A 20,340-nucleotide genomic window follows, 5' to 3' on the forward strand; every position below is an offset into this window, starting at 1 on the left:
GATTTTTAAGTTTTTTCATTCTGCAAATCATTATGCCTTGTTCGTTTTTGATTTTGAAAAAAAAATTTCAACTAAAAAAATACTCATTATTTCTATTTTCAATCATTACTTTTCACTCATTATCCCTGTCTCTAATCATTATTCTCATTTCTCTCCACTCATTACCCATATTTTTAATCATTACTCTTATTTCTCTCTCAACTTATAACCTCAAATTTTTTTTTCAAAAACTCATCCAAACACATTACAAGAAAAGAAAAAAGTTTCGAATATTTTCTTATGCGATCAGTTTGTATGCTGCATTGCCGCAGACATTAAGGCTCCGTTCCGGAATTGAAAGTAAGTACTTATTTTTTAAGAAGATAATTTCAAGCTCAAAAATAAATGTGTTTATACAATTAATTTTTCTAGCAATATGGATCTTGTTTGATAGATCTTATCGAGATCTTTTATACGGTGCAAAAAAAATTAAATTTTTTTTTATTACATTATTTTTGAGTTTAAAAATATAAAATAAGTACTTATTTTTTAAAAAGGTGTTCTGGAACGGAGCCTAATTGGACGCTCATAATGAACAAATATATTAAATCTCAAAATTAGTCGAGGCGTGCGTAAATTGATTGAGAACTTGAATAGAAATAGAGAGGTGCTTTGTCCAACAAAAATGCTACTTGCACAACCGTTGTGTTGATTGTGTATGTAATTTTGACCGTCCAGATGTATTTGGACGGTCTAGGTTTTATAAAAATTCTTCAAAGGAAAAGATTAATTTTTATGGGGAAGAGTTTGAGCGAATCCTGACCATTTATTACAATAATGGATGGCTAGAGATTGATTGTGTGTTGTGTTTTACACAATCGTTGTGTGTGTAGCACTTTTGATGACCGATGATACTTCTGAAAAACGGACCAGTTCATACGGCAAGAAGATTTCATTTATTACGAAACAAACACGCCCTTAGATACATGTGCTCCCCACTCCACTCGAGTACAAATAGCCAAGCGTGCGGACCTCAACCCCTCCAATCAAATTGGCCTTAATCCTCCTCTCCGCATCCGTCCTCCCTCTCTCTCTCTAAAAAGTGTCCGTTGCCAGTACCTCAAGACGACGACGACGACGACGACTTTCTTCAGTGCACACTGAAACCACGTTCCAAAAACCGCGTGGAAAACGACCCGAGAACACTGTCCCTGCGCCGAGAAAGTCAAACGACGACGCATTGATGCTCTGAGACCCTACGGATATGGCTATCGCCGACCAGAGAGCGACGTCGGACGGGAAAATCCTCGGCCTGTTCAAGCTCCCTTTCAGGAATCCGTCGACGACGACGTCGTCGTCGTCGTCTGGCAACGCTACGAGTAATTCGCTGTTCGACGGATCGAATCCTCGCAGCTACGCTAACAGTAATAATGCCTCTTCGAGCTCGGTCTCTTCCGTCGCGAGATCTATTCTCCCGACCCGACGCCGTCTCCGCCTCGATCCGTCGAAGAAGCTTTACTTCCCCTGTATGCTTTAAAAAACCCTCAATCTCTATCGCGCTTTACTTTCGAAAATTATTTTGAGTTCCCCCCCCCACCCCCCCTTTCTCTGTGGTTGTTTTTTTGCGATCTGGTTGGCTTGTTATTTGTTTTGTTCGGTGGAGTTAATTTATGCCCGGGGCGGTTCCACTATGGATTGAGGGGTTCAATCGAACTCATCGACTCAAAAAATGCCCCAAAATTTTATATTTTGGCGTAGAATTTAATTTTTATTACATATAATTTAATTTCTCTGACACATTGTCGGCACTGAATTATTCACGTACATAGCCAAAGTGAAAGAATCACGTACATAGATTAAATTTGTGAATAATTAGATAACATAGCTCCAACGGAACAAAATAAATTAAGCCCAATTAGTTTTGAACGAAAATATGTACGTTTGTTTCACATAGAACTTTGTCTACAAAGATTTTCTTCACGTTTCTGTCACTAAAATTCTGGAGCTGCCCCTGAATGTTATGGTTGTTTTGGGTGAATTGATTGGTGGTTAGGGCAAATTAGGTTTGGAATTTATGGAGGTCAGGTTGGTTGTCTAGAACTATGGGTGGAAAATAAACGGAGGAAAGTTGGATTGAAGCTAATTAGTTAAAACAAAGTGAGACGCATTTTGTGGTATGTGTTAATTTGGAAAACAAGAATTTTGTAAGAAAGCTAAGGGTCCGTTTGACTAGTGAGATAATGGTAGAAAGTGCAAGAAAGAGAGAAAAAAAAATACTTTTTTTGGCGTTCACTGAGCAAGAATGTTCTAAAAAGGGATAGAAAACCAACTTTCTCATACAATCCTCTAAAGCTGGAGAGCTTGCCTTTCTTTTTCACACAAAAAGTGCAGGGAAAACTAACTCTGGTGTGAAAGTTAAACATGGGTTTTGACTTTTGATAATTTTCCTGCTACATTAAGCTTCAAGGTACTTACTCTTGTGTAATGATTTTTTTGGAACTAAGGGGTTTGGTAATTTGATTGCAAATGTGGATATGATCATGCCTCAAGGAAGTGTAAGGATTGTTAATTAGTCTGGTAACTAGAGCGAGCACATTTGGGGGATAGTGTAGGGAAATTTTGTTTGCGTTAAGATTGTTATCGGGTCTAGGCTTGGTTACTTGGTGTTTTTGCTTTGCCGATGTTCATGTAGGACGAGTGAGGGATTTTAGGGTTTTAACGGGGTAGCGAAGAGTCAGGGTTTTGGGTCCATGATTATGCAACGTCCAAGGACAATTTTATGTCGTTTTGGGCTGTCAATAGTAATTCGCCAACAGTAACAAAGTGATAATAAACGAAAAACAAGAATAAAAGAGAAAAATGGAAGAAGATAGGTCTAGGATTCACTCTTAGAAGCCTTAGGCATCACACCTAGGATTTGGTTTCTTCACACAATCCGTAAAGAGGCTTCAAAAGCCTTGAAATTTCTCATAATATTCAACTCTATTGTTTCCTAATTTGGATAAGGAAACTACTAAACTTTTGATTCCAAAATCAATCTATACCCAAATATGACATACTGAAATACCAAATATATAACTTGACCCATGGGTGACCCCTATTGATCATGTATGAGTTGGCTTGAAACTAAGCAATTTCCATATGCGAATGCTTCCTTAATTTTGTGCTTTCTTGCTCCCTTTGTGGACTGCATCAAATGTTTAAGAAAAGGCTCCCTTGTGTGGACGAGTCGACGAGGTGTTTGTGGTGTATTTTGTTTATGATTACGGATTAAGTTGGTCTACAGGTTTTAAGATAATAATAGTGGGTTGAAATATATGGAGTGCTTGGAGAATTGATGGCCAAGGGAACCACTTGAATGGCTTACCCTGTTCATTTACGTTGTTTGGCTCCATTGAACCCACGACTCAAAATTTGGATTGGAGTCCATTGTTCATAAATTTAACTTAGCCTCCAATTCTAAGGTGTTAATTCCCAGCTGGCAGCTGGCAAGCAGAACTTGAACTAATTTGGAATTCCAAAAGTTTTCTGTAGATTCACCGGTAGATCCACAACGTTTAGTTTCACCGGCGAATTCAGAAATGTTAGATTCTGGTTGCGTTTCTGGATTGGCTAGATTTGATATGGATTTGGATGATCGAGAATGATTGGGTTTTGTGATAAAAGGATCCATGAGAAATCTGGTTTATCGATGAGCAAAAATAGACCGTTCATCAATGGGTATGTGATGGCAAGTGGAATGGTAAGTATTAGTTAAGTACTGTGATTCATGGGTGAACAAGCAGAGCAATAGTTGCAGAGAAGCATATACAGCTGCAAGTGTACTAGATTGGTGTATGAGGATGCTGGTCCATGGATCTGATAGTGCGGAAGGACTCTGTCTTGGATGGGTGTTGTACTATTATGGCGAGAGTTTATCTTTGTATCCTCAGAGAACTTCGATCGACGCTGTTGATTTGTGTTTGGTTGTTTATTTTGCTATCCCATGTGCTTTATACAAAATCATGGCAGTGTAACCGTTTCTACTTTGTACTGTAGAGTTGGGGGATAGGTCTTTGATTCATCCAACATGACCTGTTATAGTCTGGATCTCTGGTCTCTTTGGACTTCACACTATTATGTCTTAATTAGCAGCAGATGTTAAAGGAGGGAATAAGGGTAGTCTATTGGGGGAGTAGTCAGTGTGCTAGCTTTCACACGATTTCCTGAACTCTTTCTGTATGCAGCTGCTTGGTGATATCCCAAGAGGTGATTTATAATAGAATATCTTAAGTTTATATTATGTCCTTTATAATAGAATATCTTAAGTTTATCTGTTTTCCCAAGAGGTGATTTATCCATAGTGTGATGTTTCTTTATTTCCCGTCATGATTGTTGCTTGTTTCTCTTCTCTCTCTCTATATCTCTCATAGTGTGTGTATACAGAACGATGTAGAAGTATAGCAACAATCATCCGTTTTTTCTTGCGGGAATGTTGATCTATTGGGAACTACTGGTTTGCTTGTTGAAAGTATATAAAACACGTAGAAGTTATGAGTTCGAATATTAGGGCAGCCGCTTAGTGCATATAATGCCAATGCTACGTCTGTACTCAGTCTTGTACCAGACCCCATTAACGGGGACTAAACTGGGGATAGTTTTCTCTTCCCCCCCATATGTTGGAACTTCTATGAATATATCGATAGTATTTCTGCTGGATTTATTAATTGTTTCAAACAGTTTTTGAAATTATATTTCTTTCTTTATCAAGATGAACCTGGCAAGCAAGTGCAGAGTGCCATCAGGATAAAAAATACCAGCAAGTCTCATGTTGCTTTCAAGGTATGGCCATGAACTATCATTATATGTGATCTTCAAACCATGAATCATGGATGAGTTGAATATGGGTTCTCCTTAAGATTGCTTCAAAGTCTCTATCTGACATCATATTGTACTGTAATTGTTGTTTTCTTGCTATCTGACTGTTATTTCTTTCTGTTGCTTTAGTTTCAAACAACTGCACCTAAAAGCTGTTTCATGCGCCCTCCTGGGGCTATTCTTACTCCTGGCGAGAGTCTCATTGCAACTGGTAATAACTTGTATATAATTCTGTCCATGGTTTATGTTCTGGTGAAAAGATGCATTTTGATGGTTGTATTTTATGTAAACTTGCATACGCTAAGACATATGAACGTATTTGTCGTTGTCCTCTTTTACTTGATTTTCACTATTTTCTCTGTTTGGTTTTGTATGCATCTTCTAGTATTCAAGTTTGTGGAGCCTCCGGAGAACGGTGAAAAACCTTTGGATCCGAAAACTAAAGTGAAGTTTAAGATTATGAGCCTTAAGGTCAAGGGAGCAATGGACTATGCGCCGGAACTTGTGCGTCTCACCCATCTTTCTTACTGCTGTTTCTGTTGTTATATTGAGATTTTTCATATTATGGGATATCCATATTTAGATGCTGTAACCTTTTCCATGCAAATATTGAACTTGAATTTTCTAAATCTTAGTGATCTATTTGACTGGGGTGCATTTCCTTAAGTCTTTGGTCAATACTCAATTTGCAGCGACTACCAAATCGTTGTTTTCTTTATAACTGTTTCACTTTGGGATTTTCCTCATTTTAGCAGCTACTGGCTTTCTTTTATCTGTAGAAACCAATGTACTTTTGTAACAAGTCCATTACTGTTCAAATGCTCAACTGATTTTGTTGGAACCATACTGAGTTCCTTAGCTCCTTCCATTTCATTATTTGTTTCCTTTTTCTTTAATTTGCTTTCCACCCCACCCCACCCCCCCCCCCCCCCCCCCCCCCCCCTGGCCCCAAAAAGGAAAAAATTGGTGGCAAGGGAAAAGAACTTTCCTCAAAGATGCGTCTTTATTGTTGTTTTCTTTGTTGCAGTTTGATGAGCAGAAGGATCAATCGGTGTTAGAGCAGATACTAAGGGTTGTTTTTCTTGATGTGGAACGTCCCACCCCTGTAAGTGCATATAGAGTTAGACATGTGTTGGTGAGATGATCAATGTTTAGTTAGCGAAAGCAAATTTCATGAGATTGTGCCTCCTATTCTTTCAAGGCTCTGGAAAAACTAAAGCGCCAGTTGGCTGAGGCTGAGGCTGCGCTTGAGGCTCGCAAGAAACCTCCGGAGGACACAGGTCCAAAGATTATTGGTGAAGGGCTTGTCATCGATGAATGGGTGAGCTACCTTCGTAAAGTTAGAATTTGTGCCTTCCAATATTTTCATTTTCACTTCAAGAGAATCCTCATCTCCCCATTTTTGTTCGTTTTGTTTTTGTTTTCTGTTTTTCTCGTCTCTCAGAAAGAAAGAAGAGAAAGATACCTTGCACGGCAGCAGGTCGAAGGGCTAGACTCTGTTTAAATAAAGAATCCTGTGCTGCTTCCCTGCATTCTCTGGGAGTGAAGTTTTTAGTCTATTGTCAATGGAAGAATTGATTTCTACCCTTCATCTTTCGGTTTAGTTTGAAGAATCTTTCTGTTTAAAGAGTTTGATCGAGACAAATGTTTGCGCAAGAGATGCTTGTTTTCGTAAAAGACACGAGTTTGAGCTTGTAAAAGGTACCTACATTCCTGGCTTGATGGCACCGATCTGTAAATGATTTTGCCTCTCTATGGCATACAAGGCACTTAAGGGAAAAATGATGCCCTGCAGCCCTGTGTATAGGAAACTCTTGTTTGGTCGATTTTTGGGGAATCACTACTGTTGCTCTGTTGTGGATGTTTTTTCAGTACTTATATAGTTTCCATCTGTGTTTGCTCTTTAGAACCAAAAGACCACGAAATTAGGAAACCCTAACTCTTCATTTGTTCGGAAAACAGTCTCCGACAAGTGAAAACTTGATTAAAAGGTTATTTGCTTCGAAGCCTCTCTTCAAGAACAGTTGTTTTGGAAACAGTATGCGAATCAGCTTTTCTTCTATGTTACTAGGCAGACGAAAACAGAAAACATGAAGCCGAAAAAACGAAGTGGTATCAAACAGCTTTGTTTGCCTGATAAATGAAAAAGAACATACCAACGTATAAGGCTATAAGCTAGGCCAAAATGATAAGTAATTCTTGTTTATACTTCTAGCATTTCCATATGATACTTTCCCCCCATCTCTGAGTCCAAGAGCAAAATGATTTCAATAGGAAAAACACTGATTATTCCCTCATAATTCCACTTGAAAACAAACTGGGTACGTAATAGTATATTTTTATTCTCCAATTTGTTTTTTCAATAGGAAAATTCAGGGGAAGGGTTCCTTCCATATCTTATGGAATCAAGAACGCTAAACAGAGTTGCTTTGGATCAGGATGGCAGCACAGACCAGTTCCACAAACATGACGACAACGTATGTGTGTGATCGCGTAGGATTTTTGGTTGTGCTCTGGGAGGAGGGACAATTCCTGACTAAAACCAAACCAACTGATAAGCATATAGGCAGGGGCGGAGCCAGCATCTACATGCAGTGGGGTCAAATATCTATAGGATATATTATTCGCATTTCGGTGAGAATCAAAGGGGGCAAAGGGTTTTAAATTTCAGGGATCTTTGGGGCAAGAGCACACTTGTGGGGCAAATTTACAAAACAACCCAGAAAATTTTACCAACTCTTGGGGCACTTTTGAACTCAGTGAGGTCAAGTAACCCCACTTGCCATATACTAGCCCTGCCCGAGTATAGGATGCCAAAATATTACTCTTGAGGATCTTAGGCGAACGTGAGAAAAAAATTAGAATTCTTGCATGCAACTCATCTAAATTTCGTGTTTTCCTTAACAATGAGAGCTTGATTTGGAATTCCATAGCTAATATCTTAAAGGTCTTGTTCTTTTTCTCTTAAGTTTTGCAGGATCCCATCCATCTTAACATGTAATTCTACCTACCTTCACTTTTATTGCTACTCGAACAAGCTCTACTTCCAACTATGATGCTTGAATGGCACTAAGTTTGCTTTGTAGTTCAATATTTCTTTTCCAATTTTCTTTTTTATTAGCTTGAAAGATTTTCATCTCCTTTCGTTTTCCACAAGGTTGCTTCTAAGGCTGGCAGAGAAAGTGATACCATTTTTGTGAGTAAGAAGAAGAAAGTACAGAAACATGGCCAAGACAAGCAACAAAACCACCTTGGCCCATGGCCGATCCATCCTCGGTAGTGTGTCTTGTTCTGTCACAGTATTTTCAACAGATCCTTCATTCAAAATGTGTGTTTTTGCACTCCAATACACACACCCAAGTACTCATACATTCTTATTGTAATCAAAATCTTAGTAAGTACAACTGTTGAGGTGCAATTGCTAATGAGACATGCGATTCTGCAATATTGAATTTCAAGTTAGCCCTATTAATATGTTAATCACGCTATAGTGATCATATCTAAATACCATTTTAAATGGCAGGATGGCAATCATGGCACTCTACATGGACCAATCGGCAAGAACAAGTGCTATTTGGATCCTAAACATGTAAGGGCGACACAAGTTGAGTCGTCCTTGGATCTTTTGATCCCCTTAATTTCCTTCTATAAGATTTTTTGGCTCTGACCAATTCAAGGTGAAAACTTGGACTGGTTCACGGTCGTTTATTTCTGGTTATGGAAGGTATCAGTTTGGGGGATGGGTAGGACCGATCATGTATTACCAACATTACCAAACCACTTGGCTCTTATTTAGTATGTACCCCCTTTTCTTTGTGTAATGGAAGGGAGAGAAAATTGCAATACTTACGAAGAGACTCAAAAGAACAGTAATGATACGTCAGTATCCCAGTCCTTTGAGCTAAACCTATTGAAACACATTCTCTCTTGATACTTTCTTCTATGGTAACAGTTCAGCTCACAAAAGCAAAACTCAAGCCAAAGTGGTAACAGTTGAGCTCACAGGCGCAAAAATTCACGCCAAAGTGGTAATTATGTGAATATGTGTGTGTTACAAAATTATATTGGTGAGGTGATTTCTAGTGTTAGTGTGTTCTGCATAGGTGTTTGGGTTGTGAGTTCTGCCGGTGAGTGGGTTTCTGGTGTCTGTGTTTACCACAAAGCTGTTTGGGTATGTGTCTTGTGTGCTTTCTAGTGTTGGTGTGTACTCTATGTAGCATTGAACAAATACGGACATGGATATTGACACGAGACACATGATTTCTTGAAAATGGAGACACTAATCCGGTAGGGGACACGGCAAAAATAAATAAATAAATAATATTTATCTTACAGCAGATGTATAAGCATGAAGCTTCAATATATGTAAACAAGTACTCTATCATATATATGTCATATTACACTTTTAACCTAAAATATTTGAAGTAATACAAATTTACCCCCAACAAATAAAACAATATTTGCATATTTAACCCCTGCCATGTCTCCATACGTGTCCCCGGCATGTCCTCCGAAAAAAGTTGATTAAATTTATTAGACATGCCACGTGGTGTGTCCATACGTATTTTGCCGTGTCCCCCGCGTGTTGACATAGGATCACGCCGGCCTCTAGGAGTGTCGGTGCTTCATAAAGTGTGTACTGCCCCTGCTCCTGTTTGTTTGATGCTGCTGCTGTTGGTTGTTTTCCCTACTGCTGCTGCTTGTTTTCCAATGTTGAGGTCCTATGTTTATGCTGCTGCTCATGATCACAAATTGGCAAATCATAAAGAGGTTCCCCTGCTGCTGGTTTTTTTGGTCTCACGATGCTGCTATTTGCTGCATATGAAGTTGGTGAACGGTTCAGAATTGGTATATGATGCATTTTTTGATTTCCTGCTCCTACTGTTGAGCCTGTCCCTAATGGCTTTGGACTCTTTGGTGTCAATTTTGGCTGCTGCTTTAGAATATATATATTTGTTTGATAACCAGAAGTTTGGGCAAGTTTGCGCACACTTGAGTAATTTCGGGAGCCTTGAAGTTAACGACCGGACAAACCCTTTAGTGGCCCCAAGGTTTGGGGTGTTTGGCTTTTATGGGATTTGAACATGTGATCTCACACAGAGGACAAACACTTATTTACTTTCTCATGCCCACTTGGCCAACCCCTTGGAGTTGCTGCCTTTGAATGTGTTCGTGTCGGCATAGTTTGCTGGTGTTGCTACTCTTCTTTGGTTTCAATCTCTGCTACCCAAGTTTGCTTCCATTCCAAATTATGCATGCCACAACCTGTTGAGATACAGTTGGGATGTTTCGTATTTATGCATTTTGGATTTCTTTCCTCGTTCATGGCCTTGTTTTTTTTGGCTTTTACTGTCTGTTTGGGTTTGTTTGGCATTGTTTCTTGGTGTTGATCACTCACGAACCCAATCTTTGCATCTTTCCATGTACAAGACTCTTATATTCAGTATATTTTCTTTTGCCGATCAAAGAAATACTCTCTCTCTCTCTCTCTCTCTCTCTCTCTCTCCATTCTCTCTATTGTGAATTGACGGGATAAGTATGGTTTAACTACTACAACTCAGATTTAAAACATCATATCTCATAAGGAAACGCCTCAACCGTCAAATTATGTTCGCTCATAAGGACTAACGCAGAAAACAAAACAAAACAAAACGAAAAGGAAATTCGAAGATGAACCTCGCATGTGATCAAATTTAACCGTTGGGCCTAGAGGTCTACATCTGAATTTAAGATGAAGCGAACAGGTGAAGGCATTTAACTTGTGGGAACTGGGAAGAAAGGAAAAGAGAAGAGAAAAAAAAACTCTACTTCTCCTTTAGTTAGTAATTCAATCCTCAAGCGTTTTGCTACAACATCTCTGTAACAACCTCCAAAAATACAACTGCATTATTACTTCTGAGTTTTATCAATTAGAGCCATTGCCCCTGATCCAAGACCCCAGTGCTTACAAATTTTGAAGACAAAGACAATGGTCCCTCATGTGACGCAAGATGGAACCGATCACGGGTCTAATTAACAATCCGAAAAGTTTATATTTCGTAAGTCTCGATGTGGTAAACGTCAATGCAAAAATCAATTGCATTAGACATCAGTACCCAGTTGGATGAATCATCTTTGTCACAAGTGAAATAGATGGTCAGAGTCTGACCGTGTATTTCACTTGTGACAAAAAATCATTCAACTAAGTTTTTACTAATCTAAAGACCTACTTAATGGATGGTTCAGATCATGAATTAGGACCTTGATGAGTCTCGTTTTGCGTCACATGAGGAATCACACGAGAAACCATCACATGAGAGGACCTTGATTCATCTCATTGGTATATTGATATATAGCCATGGTCCCATGTTCCTTTTCTCATTAAATCCCTGACCCACCAGGACCTTTTATTTGGTTGATATACCCAACAACAGTTTTGTGAGACCCCCAGGCTGAATAGAAGCCCTTGAATACATTTTTTGGGAGGAGAAATAGAAGCCCTTGAGTTATGCCATATGCAATGTGATAAAGAGCTATCAGTTCGCATTCCGAGTGTGCCTAAACGCTGTCCTAATTAAGCAGAACAAACCCACATGATTTGACCAAAAAAAAAAAAAATGCCACATGATTTGAGCATCTGTTTTGTCAAAAAAAAAACCCCCACATGATTTAGGTATAGATGCTCAAAATGCCAAGGGTTAATCACATGGGTCTTCCCTATTATCTGTCCATAAATGACTAAGATCTTTGATTTCTAAAGTTACACTATTTTCTCAGGATGAAATTGGTCGGTTTTTGGCTACTTTTCGAACCGAACCGACATAATCATTTTTTTTAGTTTTCAAGAACCGACACCGATTAATTTTTAGGAAAACCGTTCTGTTTGGTTAGTTTTTGTACGGCTCGGTTTTGTTGGTTTGCGATTCTGTTCTTCACATGCGCTGGGTAATTGGTGTCTTTCGCCACAACCCAAGCATCACGCCTGATGTAGATTTTGTCAAAAATTCATCTCTAGAATTAGCAATTTGAAAAGAGATAAAATATTAGCTGAAGACAAAAGACAACAATTACCGAGATGATCAGATGAATTCCAACCAAGTATGAACGCATTAATGAACTCCCAAAGTTATAGATCTGACAAACCATCATGAGTTATCCTGCCAAAGAGATCATGTAGGGTTAGAGCACTATTAGCACGGATATTGTTAGGAAGCAGCATTGTCTGAAAAGAACACGATCTGTAGACGAAATATTCATCAAAAGACTAAACTTAACTATTCTTGCAAAATCGGGAGACAAAACTCTCACAGATCAATCGACAAAATCATCGTTGATCTAGAGAGACGGAAGAAAAACAATGCAATAATTGAAGTTTAGAAAAAGCAGTTTAGAAATAGTACAATGTTCTTCTCCTCCCACCGCCATACAAGGATGGTAAAACTCCTAAGGGGAGGGGGAATGAAGAAGAAACTTATTTGTCACGGTTAGGGTTGAGAGAGAGCCTCTACTAGCAGTACTTGAGCATTCACATATGTCAACTGACCACCAAAACAAGCAAACCTGTACTAACAATTGGTGCAATTGGATAACAATGGTAAAGTGGCTACAAGACGAGACTGATGGTTTCTATCACATGTCAACATCTTGTTTGTAAACAATGAAGGCACACAACATATTGATGGCTGCTAGTCACATGCCTTCTGCAGTTCATGCCCTTCCCATGTGCAGCCTCTCTCACAAGGCGCTATCGAAAATAACTCCATTATGGATATCGTATCCCATTGCAACAAACTTGTAGAATCCCAAACGTTAGATTGGTTGGTTGGTGTATTTGTTCTGTACATAATTGATCAGGATTCGAATATTGGGACCAGACCAAGGAGGGGATTAGTTGAAGTGCGCTTAGGTTGGCCCGAATACCCCTAACCATAGAACCAAAAATGATAAACTTACAGAATCCCATTTCCGTTGTTCTACAAGGTATGTGCATAAGATCTATGTCAAAATCTCATAACACAATCGGTTGACTCCGATTGATCAAAGGAGTTGGGCCAGTGGTAGTTGGACATTCACTCCAGCTTACAAGGTCAGAGGCAACAGATAAAAAGTTTTCGAAAGTATCAAAATCTCAAAAGAATTACAATTTTATTGGGATCTACATTGAGGGTTACAATCTAGACATAGGTGTGTTCTAAGACTCTCTCTTGCTGAGAGAAGTAAAATGAAAGCAAGTTTAAGAAACTTGAAAAACACTTATGTAGAAATATACAGAACAAAATCTAGAGCGATCTACAGTGATCAAGAATGCCAGATTCCACTCCACATACTGCGGAATCGATTCGAAGACAGCTTCCTGACAATCCTTTGCGCGTCCGAAACCTCGGCCTCTGCCAGTTTCTCTATGTGTTTCATATACCCAGAATGTACAATTTTCTTTTTAGCACCGTGGCAACTGGTTAGTGACATCAAAATAGACAACAACAACTTTCTGTTTCCTGAGTTTCCCTCCTCTGGATCAAGCAATTTCAGTATCAAGCCGACGTTTTCCTCATTCTGCACAAACCGTTTCCGATTCCTGTGGATGGAAATCATGATCGACAGCGATTCAGCTGCCATTTCGCGAACTTCAAATGACTTAGAATCGAGCAATTTAACAAGTACTGGCATAAACCCCGATTCCCCCATTGCTTTATTCCCGTCTTCCGATATCTCACATAGCTTAAAAACTGCCTTCAATGCCAATTCTTGAATCGAAAGCTCCCCATTTCGAAGAAAATAGAGTATGTGATCCAAAAACCCATCATTCATCAAAATGGATAAGGAAAACACAGATGTGAAACAAAGATTCATTATTCCACATAATGCCACCAGCCGCGATTTCAGTATAAACGAATACTTGGGATCCAAAACGCGTAGTAGAAGCCGAGCCCCATCTTCTTTAACTATCATTCGCCTAATTGAATCATCTCCAGATGCCATCGATTGTAGGAATTCAATTGCGTTTATTAGTGAAACTTCATCTTTAGACCTCAATAGCCTAACGAAGGTGGAAATTGCACCTTCTTCAACAATAAACTTCTTGATTTCTTCAACCCCAACCAGATTTCTCAACACCCCACAAGCCAAGCCAACCAATTCACCACCACAATCATAACTAGCACAGATTTTCAATAGTGCAGTCACTCCCCCATGAGCTGAAACTGACCAAGCATTATCTGAATTCGCGGTTAGTTTCATCAAACACCTTGTGCATCTTTCTTTAGCAATTTCACTTCCACTCTCCAAAACCTGAATCAGCGGCCCGATTACCCCGGCACCAATTAGTACACTCTTGTATATGTCAAACCCTGCAGAATATGTATACTCTTGTCAAGAACGGTAGAAGATAGGTTGACAAGACATATCAACAAGTCATAAACATTTCAGGCTCTCACAATTGGGGGTTGGATTTAATTTCTTCTAGTATTCTGAATTATCTTCCTTGCAGGCTTCGTTGATTCTTTTTCAGAAAATAAGCAAGTCCAAGAATAAACAAACTTCTTGGTTCACGAAATTGCTCATTTAACCAACTAGGCTAGGATTAGCTTAGTTGGCCACTCTGTACTCACTCAACTAAGAGATCAAAGGTCAAAAATCTTACTTTTTTTTAAAACGGAATTATGATTATTATTTCACTTTTATATGTGCTACGTTTGTTGATATGTTTTGTCTATTGGGTTTAATTCTGGTGTTGTTAGTTATTAAGAACTCTCGTACAATTGATGAGGTGTTCCCTTAATTTGGTTCTGTATGAACATTGTTAAAGCATCTCATTCAAAACCAAATTGGCAATGAGTGGAGAGGCCACCTAGGCTCATCTACTAATTTTGGAGAAGAAAATTAACCAATGTGGAACAACCTCCAACAAACATAATTCTCCTACCACTTCAGGAAAAAAACTGGTCATTTTCGTATTTCCAGTTATGCTTGCTCTTAACTAACCCTAAGCAAGGTAAAGGAATTCACTTTTCTAATCAAGGCAAAAACAAGAGCCAACAATCAAATGGGACACCGCGAGTGGGCCGCGGGAATGGTCTTGGATTAGTCGAGGTGCGCGGGAATGGTCTTGGATTAGTCGAGGTGTGCGTATGCTGGCCCTGGCCTGGACACCTGAGTTATCAACAAAAAAAAAACAAGCAAACAAACAAACCTGCAATCACCGATACTGCCATTGCAGCCTCTTCCTGAACCTCAGCCTCTTCAAATTCAAGAAAACTCACCAAAACTCCAATAAAACCCCCAATCTCCACAGCAATCTTTATATACATCTCATCTTCCTCAATCACTTCATTAAAAGCAACTAACGCTTGTTTCCTCAACTCAGTCCCCCCAACTTTCACCCTTGCCAACAAATCCTTGACATAGAACCTCACATCCTCCATAGAAGCTGCAGGCCCAGGCCTTAACACCACAATTGCATAGCTATTCTTCAAAATCCCAGCCGTATAAATACTCGAAAGATTCTTCGTATGAGAATCCAACTTGGACCCAATTATGTCCAAATCACTTTGCATTAGAAGCTTTCCACTGAAAGACAGGTCGAGGCATCCTTTGGAAAGGTTGTGGCAGTCGTTGAGGGTGGAAAATATCGCCGGAATCTCGCCGGAGAGGAGCGGGTTTTCGCCGGCGCCGGAGTTTTCGACCGAGGCGAGGCCGGAGAGGAGGTCCTCGAGCTTGGTACGTATCGATTGCCATTTGACCGAGAAGACCCTGATGGAGTGGGAGAGAGAGATTAGGGAAGTCGTGAGCTTGATGGCTCGCCGGAGACTCGGGTCGCTAGCGGAGGATCCCGGCGAGTTTGGTTCTTTGTTGTGGTTGCTGGGTTCCGGCATGTTGGGTTTTCAGCGGGTTGGAGGAAAACCCATTTTCCGGCGAGGTGGGTGAGGGTTCCGGCGAGGTGGGTATTGCGATTCCGGCGAGTTGTCGGAGGTTTGGAGAGAGAGAGAGAGAGGAGTGTTTGGTTGGGTTGATGAGCTTATCAAGAAGAGCAAGGCTGCGTCTATCTGTCGATACTTATCGGGCGCAGATGGGACTGAACTTTGGGGTTCAGTTGAGTTTACGAGAATACCCTTTTAGCAGTTGTGAGGCCAGGCAATGTAAGGACAATATGGGGGTATTTTCGTCATAGAGTAAGTAGAATAGTGGCTCATTCTATGCGAGGCTAAAGTTTTTATTCTTATTTTTTTGGCAAATTATAATTTTGCATTTGTAAATAATTACTCCATCCGTCCTGCAAAGATTGTCCATTACTATTTCGGAAAGATTTTTCATTTTTTAAAGTGTCCAAAATGATAATACAACATCCTCATTTGGTCCCTCTGTTTCTCTTATTTTTATATAAATTAACTTTCCATGAAGGGAAAAAGTAGAAAGTTAAAAAAAGTAGAACTTAATAATTTTGTTCCATTAAATAGGTGGTTTCTCAATGAGAGCCCCAAAAAAATGGAACGGACCGGAGGAAGCATTAATTTTTTTTTTTTAAAAGTATACATCAACAATCAAATTCATCAATCACAATGTCAACCACCTTAGATTGCGTAGAACTTAAAACGAATATGCTACATTAATAATATTTAATCAAACATTTTCTTGGACAAATATTTACTCTAGAACATCACATCTAACGAGATCACCATCAGAAAACAAGTTGAAATTTTTTAAAGATGTGAGAAAATATGCTTCTAAGAGGTACAATAGAGTAGGAGGAATGACGTTTATTTTGGTTAGCAAAATAATAAGTTCAGAAGTGGACGATCAACAGTACTATACAACTCTTTGAATGTAATTGGAGGACTCTTATTGACTGAGATTATTAAAAGAGGGTCTCGATACATCCGACACACAAGAGTATTGCATATCATGTAATAATACAACTTGCAAATCTAAGGTGGCCCGTGAAAAGTTTTAATCCTTTTACACATTTCTATCACATCTTTCTTTTCTGATCACCAAGTTGAACCCATTCTTGAGTCTGTTTATTTCATTTCATTTAGTTTATTTTATTTATTATCGGTAAGCTTAAAAAAACTGCAAGCAAAGATTTTACTAGTAAAATGACCACTTGACAGTGGCAGACCATAACTACATGTGTGACCTTGATAGCAATGGTCTGGCCTAGGAAGAGACAAAGCTCAAATTAACACCTAGAGAGAAAACAAAACATAAAAAGAAGCCCATATGGACCAGCCTTAATAATAAGGACACCACTTTTAATTAGGTGAAAAGCAAGGAAAGAAAGGAAAAAAGGAAAAGAACACGAAAAAGAAAAGGAGCCTACCTATGATGCTTTCAATACAATACCCCCCTAAGCATGGACTTGACAGTTGCAGCCCAACCTCCACTATGTGTAGCCCCTCTAGCCATTGCTTTAATTTGATGCCTTAAGGGTGCTCCGGTGCATCCTCGCACACGTGTAGTCGTGTAGCGCGAATGATTCGGCCGTCCATTTCGACAATGAACATTTTGAATTTTAATTCGAACAATGTACAACTCGGATTTATAGGAACTTGAATCCGAGCCGTTCATATTGAGATGGATGACTAGATTGACCGTACTACATCTACTGGTGCGCTACAACGTTTCCAGGGGTTCATCTTTTGAATAGGAAGTTGGGGTTCAGCTTCATTGGCAAAAATGTGCCACTTTCCGGGCAACTTTTTTTTTTTGGGGGAGTGCTATACTGATATAGAGCTAAAGAAAGTCAAAAGATGGTGTGGGGTGATTCAACCATTAGCATAACTTTGGGAGTTTTGGCCTAACTTTCTATATTCTGATTTCTTTTAATTTTATTTAAGTTTTTGTCAGCGTTGGGTTATTTATCAATTATCTGGACTAGAAAAATCATAAAACAAATAAAAATATGAAATTCCAGAAAGAAAAAAATTGATAAAAAAATTGTCAGTTTTGGATTATTTTCATCGTTAGTGAATTTCTTTAAGATTTTGGTCATAATATTTTACATTTTATATTCCTGTAATCAAGACTAGTGAATAAATAATAAAAAAACTAGTTAAGACTACCAAAAGTTTAGTGAAGACAAAAATATTAGAGTAATTATGTTAAAAATTATCCTGTCAAAAGTAAAAGACAAAGGCTTTGACTTAATAGAATTGTTGAATTATGAAAAAATTGAACTTATTTAAGTATTTGTGTCTGTAAAGGCAAAAGAAGTCGAACCAACACTAGGTACAAATCCTGAAAATAGGGAAAAGGGCAAAAAGAAACAGCTTAAAATGTGCAACAAGCTCTCCCTTGCCACAATGCCTAAGGGCCACCAAAAAATGTCTCCCAAATGCTCGTCACAACAATGCTGAAAGGTCAATCATAATCCCTATAAAAAAATTGGAATGGCTTAATTTAGGGGAGGGCGACAAGAATTTGGTGCATAGAGGCATTAATATTGAGCGGACGGCCACCAAACACTCAACCGTACTCAATAACAATTGTCGGTTACAAATAATGAATCGAAGAAGAAAAATGAAGGGTTAAAGCAAACCAAACAAGTGTGAGAGAAACTAAACAAGGTGAGAGAAATCAAACAAAGAGTGACACAATAATTTTACGTGGTTTGGCCGGCTTACTTTAGGATGTGAACCTACTCCATGGCCGTCTAAAACAATGGCAAACAGATGCTCAAAGAATTACAAAGAAGAAAGTTCTGCAGAAATACTTCTACCAAATCTCATCAAAGTCGAAGGCAAAAACTCTTTCAAATTTGAATTCAAAACGTTAATATTTCCTCTCTAGCTGAATAAAAGGCCCCAATCCAAGTATTTATACCAATAGAGAAGTTGCCTAACAAAACATGTCCTACTTGGGTTAGAAAACTCCCAAAAACGGAGGTCTTCTCGCGTCGCCGGCGTTGCGGCCCATCCGGGCAGAAACTACAGACCGTGCGGACGGCTGCGATACCGTCGGGACAGGAACCCTACAATGGGACAAAAAGGACATAAAAATTATCCACCCGTGGCATGATTAGGTGTCTAATGTTGTACAGAAATTCAACTCACCACATTCCAACTACCCATTATTCTGTTGGTCACGGATCTTATTTCTATGTATAATCTTCCTGTAAGGAGTGTGGTTTCCGACGCAAGTGTTAAAAGGATGACATCAATTATATTAGTATAATAGAATTTGTGCTTAATTATGTTGTTAAAAGCTTCCACATTAGTGGTGGGGCAGCCTTGGTTATTTCTATAATTGGTCCTCATAGTTTCATCTGAGCCTCATTTTTGTTCTTTCAATATCAATTACAACTCTTTTGATCTTCAAGTTTGATTTTTCTACCAAATTGGTCCAATTAATAATTTATGTCAGTCAAACTGGATGGAAAAAATAAAATTGATGGCAGTTTGGATGTTATTGTTTGTACAAAGTTGGTCCAATTGATGACGTCTGCCCTCAATCTGATTTTTTCCGTCTAGTTTGGCTGACAGATGTTATCAATTGGACCAACTTGGTATTGAAAATCAAACTTGAAGGTCAAAAGAGTTGTAATTGATACTTAAAAGACGAAAATGAGACTCGGGTGAAACTAGGATGACCATTTCTATAAATTTTCAAAAAAAAATTCGTTTTCTTTTCTCTCAAACTTTCCCTTTCATTTGTGGCACAAATTTTTTTTTTGAAATGTCAAAAACATTTTATTAACGGGAAAAGGTGAAAGGAATTCTAACCAAAAGTTGGAACATAGAGCCAATTGAGAACAAAACCGACACACTGCTAGTGGGATAAAGCCCAATACACCCATGGGTCTAAAACGCAGATATTACAATCAAAACACATAAACAAAGGGCCTAAAGTACCAAAAATAAACAAAGAAGCTCAGTCCAAAAGAAAATCCAAAACCTAACCCTAGACATTTGAGAAACTTCGATCGCAGCCGCAGATCACCATCATCCTCCAGAATCAGAATAGATCACACCCACCACCACCATGCAGCCGCCACCAACCACCGTGCAGCCGCCACCAACCACCACGCCACCACTGGCCACCATCGACGAAGCAGCACGGAATCCAACAGATCTGTTGCGGGAGCTCAACCTTACCGTTAGGCGAATACCGTGCCACCCAATAGCAGAACACGGTGGGAGCCATGCCGGCCAGGCCACCACCTCCATCAGCGACCCCTTGCCGTAAGGCCCCAAATTAGTTAACTCAACAGAAAACTAACCGGAGAAGCTCAAAGAAATGGACAGCATAGCCGTGACCAGTAACAACGGTGAACCAGATTGTGAAGGAAGAAACTCAAACGACAAAGGGGAGGGGGTCAGAAACAAGAGAGGGGAGAGGGATAAGATAGAGAAGAAGAAGAACCATACTAGAACACCGATCTCGTCGGACGTCTGTAACCCCATCAGATGTCGCTGTGAAGCACGCTACTTCGGCCCCCAAAAATGACCAGGTGTAAATGGGCGTTGAAATCCCTAGCGCTAGCACCGTCCACTAGGGACAGAGGGAAAGGGGGGCACGTGCCCCCGCTCG

The 20,340-nt window shown here is 39.3% G+C and overlaps 2 protein-coding genes across 2 annotated transcripts; one reads left to right on the forward strand and one right to left on the reverse strand.

Annotated features, from left to right (window-relative positions):
- Window positions 1-994: 994 nt before the first annotated feature.
- Window positions 995-6,699, forward strand: LOC131311758 (vesicle-associated protein 4-2). The gene is made up of 7 exons (XM_058339328.1): window positions 995-1,505; window positions 4,730-4,800; window positions 4,966-5,047; window positions 5,222-5,340; window positions 5,864-5,941; window positions 6,038-6,157; window positions 6,281-6,699. Exons 1-7 carry the CDS (start codon window positions 1,244-1,246, stop codon window positions 6,338-6,340), a joined length of 792 nt encoding a protein of 263 aa, XP_058195311.1. The 5' UTR covers window positions 995-1,243; the 3' UTR covers window positions 6,341-6,699.
- A 6,234-nt stretch (window positions 6,700-12,933) lies between these two features.
- On the reverse strand, window positions 12,934-15,849 carry LOC131311781 (vacuolar protein 8). Its single transcript, XM_058339356.1, has 2 exons — window positions 15,005-15,849; window positions 12,934-14,162 (listed from the first exon to the last, which is right to left on the reverse strand). The coding sequence occupies exons 1-2, from the start codon at window positions 15,684-15,686 to the stop codon at window positions 13,114-13,116; spliced, it is 1,731 nt and encodes a 576-aa protein (XP_058195339.1). The 5' UTR covers window positions 15,687-15,849; the 3' UTR covers window positions 12,934-13,113.
- Window positions 15,850-20,340: the final 4,491 nt, after the last annotated feature.

This window comes from Rhododendron vialii, chromosome 2a (genome assembly GCF_030253575.1).
Source record: "Rhododendron vialii isolate Sample 1 chromosome 2a, ASM3025357v1".
In the NCBI taxonomy this organism is placed as follows: domain Eukaryota; kingdom Viridiplantae; phylum Streptophyta; class Magnoliopsida; order Ericales; family Ericaceae; genus Rhododendron; species Rhododendron vialii.

Coding starts and splice junctions, on each gene's coding strand:
- LOC131311758 (XM_058339328.1), top strand. CDS start 1,244: ATGGCTATCGCCGACCAGAGAGCGACGTCGGACGGGAAAATCCTCGGC. Junction 4,801..4,965: donor AGTCTCATGTTGCTTTCAAG/GTATGGCCATGA, acceptor CTGTTGCTTTAG/TTTCAAACAACTGCACCTAA. Junction 5,048..5,221: donor CGAGAGTCTCATTGCAACTG/GTAATAACTTGT, acceptor TGCATCTTCTAG/TATTCAAGTTTGTGGAGCCT.
- LOC131311781 (XM_058339356.1), bottom strand. CDS start 15,686: ATGCCGGAACCCAGCAACCACAACAAAGAACCAAACTCGCCGGGATCC. Junction 14,163..15,004: donor GGCAGTATCGGTGATTGCAG/GTTTGTTTGTTT, acceptor CATATTCTGCAG/GGTTTGACATATACAAGAGT.